Source organism: Mixophyes fleayi, chromosome 6, assembly GCF_038048845.1.
Source record: "Mixophyes fleayi isolate aMixFle1 chromosome 6, aMixFle1.hap1, whole genome shotgun sequence".
NCBI lineage: Eukaryota > Metazoa > Chordata > Amphibia > Anura > Limnodynastidae > Mixophyes > Mixophyes fleayi.
In genome coordinates this window covers 165,198,231-165,204,059 of record NC_134407.1, presented here as the reverse complement: position 1 = coordinate 165,204,059, position 5,829 = coordinate 165,198,231, and the positions used below count along the sequence as shown (strand labels likewise).

Genomic DNA, 5,829 nt, shown 5'->3' with positions numbered 1-5,829 from the left:
TTCTATAATAGGTATTAACGTTGTGTTCTAATTCCGTTTATTGTCTACCACATTAAAGGAAAGTCGCTATTTCTGCTCTATTTTATAATGACCCCTTGTCCCTCCTTGATTTGAACACTCAGCCCCCCTCCCTCTAAACTGGCTGTTTATAAATTCCCCGTTCTTCCTTGTCTACTAATTTGGGCACACACCCTCTCTCTTAGGTGGGCAAGTCAAAGCGCCCCCCCACCCCCCTCATGTTCTTCTTGTGCATACCTCTGCCCTATTTTGCAGTGTTCACATAGATCTGGAGATTTGGAGAATGTATTCCTTTCTTCTGTCTTTCTTTCTTTTTTTTTAGGAGAGTGACAGATGGTAAGTCCTCCCCCCCCAGGGACCCAAATCTCCCTCAATCCAACCGCACGTCAATCAGAGGCTCCCGTGTGATCGCTCCCGCGGATGACGTGCCAACCATATGGCCTGGCATCAGAGCTGGTACCATGACTCGGTAGACATGCCACCCTCTCCTCCTTTTGGATTGCACTCTGAAGGAGCTTGAGAACCTCAAGGAGACTGTTCTACTCCCAGAAGATGATCTGAACCATGTCATAAATTTCTTCAGCGCCTAGCTCTGGAGGTAAGTTGGGTTCAGAGGATGCTTCTCCAACTTGGAGAGAGGAAAGAGACAGTCTCTCATCCACATTATTTTATTTACTAGCTACCTTATTGCGGAACAGACATCAGATATCTATCTGGGATTAACCCTTAAAGCCATCATCTCATCTCCTGGCTCTATAGGGACCCACGGGTCTACAGTCTGGGAATCTGTCTTTTGTATTGTCGGGTCTGGTGGATTTTCCCCATGCAGTTAGTGAATGCGAGGGATTTGGCAAGGGTAGCACAATGCCGGGTGTCACCCGAATACGGACTGGCAGATGCCTTTATCCTCTCTGTCTGTCTGTCTGTCTGTCTGTCCTCTTCCGATATGTCTGTCCTGCTGTGTTTACCACAACCTATGCACCAGGATTCTTACGTAAATTATAAACATATCTTCTATTTTTTGTGTTTATTATTTTTGTGTGATTTTACTACACACATACGTGGTTACCTTGTTGTTTTTTTTGTTTCTGTTATTTTTTACTCCTAGCGAATATCCATAAATACATATTTTATTTTTCCTATTTGCCGGAAAAAGGATAAACAAACTGTATTTTCTTTTGTAGACACAGCATGGAATAGGGTATACATTATATTATCACAAATAGCCGAAATATAACACTATCCATCCTCCGAGTGTTTGATAAAGAATTTTCAACTTTATTGTGGTTCTATCAATCGATGCATATGGACAGTGTATCTCAATGTATATGTTGTGTTCTTGTTAGAATCTGTGTTTCTGTTTACCCACCTATCTAATATAATACAAATGCCCCATCACGCCAAACAAACAGAGAGGGCAGGGAAATGGGGATCTTATAATGAAATAATAATTGGATCTATCAACATTATTTGACAGGCTTTAATTTGGAGCGCTGATGGCTAAATTGAAAGCCAATTAATTCTAATCAGACTCAGTAAGAATCGGTTGTTTTCATTTGAGTTGGGGGTCTTATATTTAAGACTGGAGCTATCATAAGAATATCTTTTATTTTTAGAAACAGTTGTTACTTGGGATAAATAAAGTGGAGACTGAACCAAATGTAACAAATGCTCTTTTGGCGTTTTTGTCTAGGGGATAATTCTGGCGGTGTTTTACGTGTGGTCCAGTCCAATACTGATACATGAGCCTTTGGGTAAGGTCGTGCTTCACCAGTTGGCCAATGGGGTTAGTAAAGAATATAATAAAGGTGACATTAGCCTTATACTGGTGAACGCCGTTTATTCCCGTTTTTTAATGTTTTGATTTTCTTACTTGTTTCCTATGTTTTATAGACCTGCGAAAAGCTCTTCGACTCACGTATTTTTTTTCTATTAATGAAAAAAAATCATTACCGTGTATTGGGAATCTTTTGCTGTTTGCTTAGTCGTTCTATCTGTTATGTGTACATTTTCTATCTGTTATATCTATTTACACGTCATGTTTATAATGCTCCTTATATTACAGCACTCTACATATGGCTACTAATTATCACATCCACACTGTCATCACCCTGTTGCTCTCCATGGCACTAGGCTTTTTTTCTGTAGGTCATCTACTAAAGCAATATATTGGCAGGGTTGCTTTTTTTTAATATGTAACATGCTTTTCTATTGTGCTTATTGACGTCAGTTACTGATTGTATAGATGTTTTATAATATATTATACTGTTCTGTGTATTGTGGATGATCACTATAGGAACCAATAAATTACTCTTATAATTTGTGTTGTGCATGATTACTATATACATATTTATAAAAAATATATACATTAGTGTAGTGTATGGTCAATCTGTGCATCATACTTTCTGTACATTTCTGTTACATATATTGATTCTACGTATCATTATAGTACTCTGTACATTAGGTTTGTTCTTGGTCACTCTATGAGGACAGTGCTGAGTAATCGCCATGACATTATCATTTTTGTCAAACTAATTGGGAACTCTAGTGTTGACCTGTCTGTGTTCTGTCCTCAGCAATCATGTTGACCAGACTGTTCAGCGAGACCAGTCTTATCCCCGAGGTCCCGAAATTTGCCTCTTGGCCAGATGACTGTGATGAAGATTTGAGCGACAAGGATGAGAGCAGCGAGAAGAGTCTGCAGGATGTCCATACTGAAGACACTATGAGTGAGGGCAAAGAAGATGGTGATATTGGTGGAGAGGAGGATGAGGAGGAAGAGGAGGAGGAAGGAACTGAGGAGACCGAGGGGGAAAGGCCCAAAAAACGTGGTCCCAAAAAGAGAAAAATGACGAAGGCTAGAATGGAGAGGTCCAAAGTAAGACGTCAGAAAGCCAATGCCAGGGAGAGGAACCGTATGCACGACCTCAACTCCGCCCTGGACAACCTCAGGAAGGTCGTACCGTGCTACTCCAAGACTCAGAAGCTTTCCAAGATCGAGACTCTCAGACTGGCTAAGAACTACATCTGGGCTCTTTCCGAGATCCTAAGGTCCGGAAAGCGGCCTGATCTAGTGGCCTATGTGCAAACTCTCTGCAAAGGCCTCTCCCAGCCCACCACCAATCTGGTGGCCGGTTGTTTGCAGCTAAACTCCAGGAATTTCCTGACTGAGCAAGGTCAAGAAGCTGGGCGGTACAGTGGCCCGAATTCTTCCTTTGCCATGCACCCTTACAGCTACCAATGCTCCAGGCTCTCAGGCTCCCAGTGCCAATCCAGCACCATGGCCAACTCTCATCCTCTGAGAAGCCATGGCTACTGTGCCACCTATGAGTCCCTCTATGGTGGTAACACGTCTCCGGACTACAATAGCTCTGAATATGATGCCCCCTTAAGCCCACCACTGTGCATTAATGGCAACTTCTCCCTCAAACAGGACTCTTCATCGGACAACGATAAAAATTACCACTACTCTATGCACTATTCTGCCCTGCCAGCATCCAGGCCTTCCGGGCACAGTCTGCTATTCGGATCTTCTGGGATGCGCAGTGGAGTTCACTCTGAGAACCTGTTGCCTTACGATATGCACGTCCACCACGATAGGGCCCCGGTGTATGAAGAACTCAATGCATTTTTCCATAACTGACCCACTCAATCCCAACTTTTCCACGTGTGACTGTGCAACTTGTGCCAAGAAATATGGAATGGCCAGGCAGGAGAATGGCCTGGTGGACAAAGATTGATGTAGCCAAATGTTATTACGGTTAACCTTATGTTCTACATTTCAGTCGAATCTTGGAGACCCTGCTGTTCTGCAGCCAAGTATTACATTGGGTGAACCTGTTTCCCTACAGGCATGAGTTCTGATGGGTGGCCCTACTGCACTATATCCAGTAGTGATGGCTGTAATTACTGATGCACAATCATGGAATGTGTTGGGTTAATCTAACGTCTGACCAACCATAACTCGATTAGAAACATCACGTGTTCGATGTTCCATCCGTTGTGTCATAGAATCACCACATTCTTCACCCCAAAGCCTACACAGTATGAGGCACCACTGCACCTTCCCTCCTTCACCCACACACCATTGCCCTATGGTTGTACATGCCCTAGAACCACATCATGTTTGCACATAGATCGTAACCTGGGTTTAGGCATTTGTTTCTGTATAAAAATTGTAGACGTGTTCCCTCAGTAACAGTATACCCATACCAGTGTGCACAAGTGCTCGAATGCACTTTCACGCCAGCCATTTCACGTGACTATGGAGGTCCGCCTCCGAGGTGCAATATTCAACCCGACCTCTTAGGAAGTAGTGATTTTAATTAACTTGCGGCGCTGCAAAGGATATTAAACAATGTTTATATAAATCATTGCCATACATTATGTCAGATAAAAAGATCTGGTACTGAACAATTAGTACACATCTCACGTGTGTGTGTTGTTCGCGTGTGTTTCAAAAGGGATAATTCAAGCTGAAAACTGAAATATGAATCAGCATTAATTTCAATCGGTACCTGGACTTTCATACTTTTCATGCAAACTGCAAACCCACCCACATAGGTGGTATTAAATTCAAATCCAATTGCAGAAAAGACTTCTTAAAGCAATAAAATGCAAAAAATAGGAATAAATAGAAAAAAAGGAAAATCTATGCAAAATATAAAATTAAATTTATATAAAGTTTATTGTAAAGGGGACCAAGCATACGCGTATAATGTGCAATTTTAGCTATTAATTTAAATTCTCCGAGGGGCGTAGAAAGCAAATCTTCTTTGGCAGTCAAAGGGTTAATGGGACACGTGACATACATTTCAGTCTCCCGCATAAACAAACCTTGTTGTTATCCACTAAATGTTCTTTTATAAAAAAAAAAAAATGTGTGTCATATATATATATATGTTTTTATCTGTTTAAAAAGATTTTTAAATGCAGAAAAAAACCTGTTTTGTTATGCATGGGAAGGAGAAAGACACAAAAAAAAGAAAAAAAGTTAATATGCAAAATGTATGTTTTTCACTTACCCAGCATATATATTTTTTATTTATTTTATTTATTCTACTGTACGTATATACATTTTATGTATTTATTTTAATATGCTATGGTATACTATGAGTGCATTCGATAATATGTCTATGTCATTCGCATTACCTTCAAGCGATTTAAATTACAGTGTATTTCCATTTATTTATTTATTTATTTGTTCCACTTTTAAAAATAAATTGTTTGATTTTGCTTTCATTGACACCTGCGCTGCCAGACGTCTGGATCTAGACATCTGGAGACGAAGGAGTTACTACAATGTCTGATAAATGTTGACAATTCTTAAGCTTGTAGAGATCAAAATGGTAAATTAGTGCGTGGGGGGCACAAGAAGTGTTGTGTATGTGTCCATTTTAATTCAGATTAATAAATATTGCAACAAAAACGATATGGAATTATTAATTTGCATACACAAAAAAAGTTTTTTCAGTTCTCTAACGTTTACACAAAGCCGGCATAAATTTTAGGATTACTGATACAATAGTAGAAGATGGGGCTGATTCCCCCGTCACAGCTCTTAAGGTTATCGCTCTATGCTGCCATTTAGGTGGAGGAATCCAACAATCCGCCCTGGTGAGACATATGGAACTCTCCTGTGCAAGGTTTAACTTGTAATTAAAAGGCTTTATAGAGGGCAATTAATAAATATTGAACATTTGTCATATTTGCTGGGTATCATGGGATAAACAAAATGGCTATTCCTCTGGGCTGCAAGCAATAAATGACAAATAGAAGTCGGAGGGTGCAGATGGGCACTGAGTTGACTTG

The 5,829-nt window shown here is 40.4% G+C and overlaps 1 protein-coding gene across 3 annotated transcripts; it reads left to right on the top strand.

Annotated features, from left to right (window-relative positions):
- Positions 1 to 297: 297 nt before the first annotated feature.
- Positions 298 to 5,446, top strand: NEUROD2 (neuronal differentiation 2). Of its 3 annotated transcripts, none has more exons than XM_075177067.1 (2): positions 298 to 616; positions 2,595 to 5,446. In XM_075177067.1, exon 2 carries the CDS (start codon positions 2,600 to 2,602, stop codon positions 3,659 to 3,661), a length of 1,062 nt encoding a protein of 353 aa, XP_075033168.1. In that variant the 5' UTR covers positions 298 to 616; positions 2,595 to 2,599; the 3' UTR covers positions 3,662 to 5,446. The 3 variants fall into 3 exon arrangements, with proteins under 3 accessions (XP_075033168.1, XP_075033169.1, XP_075033170.1); XM_075177068.1 differs by lacking the exon at positions 298 to 616 and adding an exon at positions 731 to 1,772; XM_075177069.1 differs by lacking the exon at positions 298 to 616 and adding an exon at positions 731 to 1,804.
- Positions 5,447 to 5,829: the final 383 nt, after the last annotated feature.

Bases quoted from the DNA above. Each gene is read 5' to 3' on its own strand.
- NEUROD2 (XM_075177067.1), top strand. From the start codon at position 2,600: ATGTTGACCAGACTGTTCAGCGAGACCAGTCTTATCCCCGAGGTCCCG.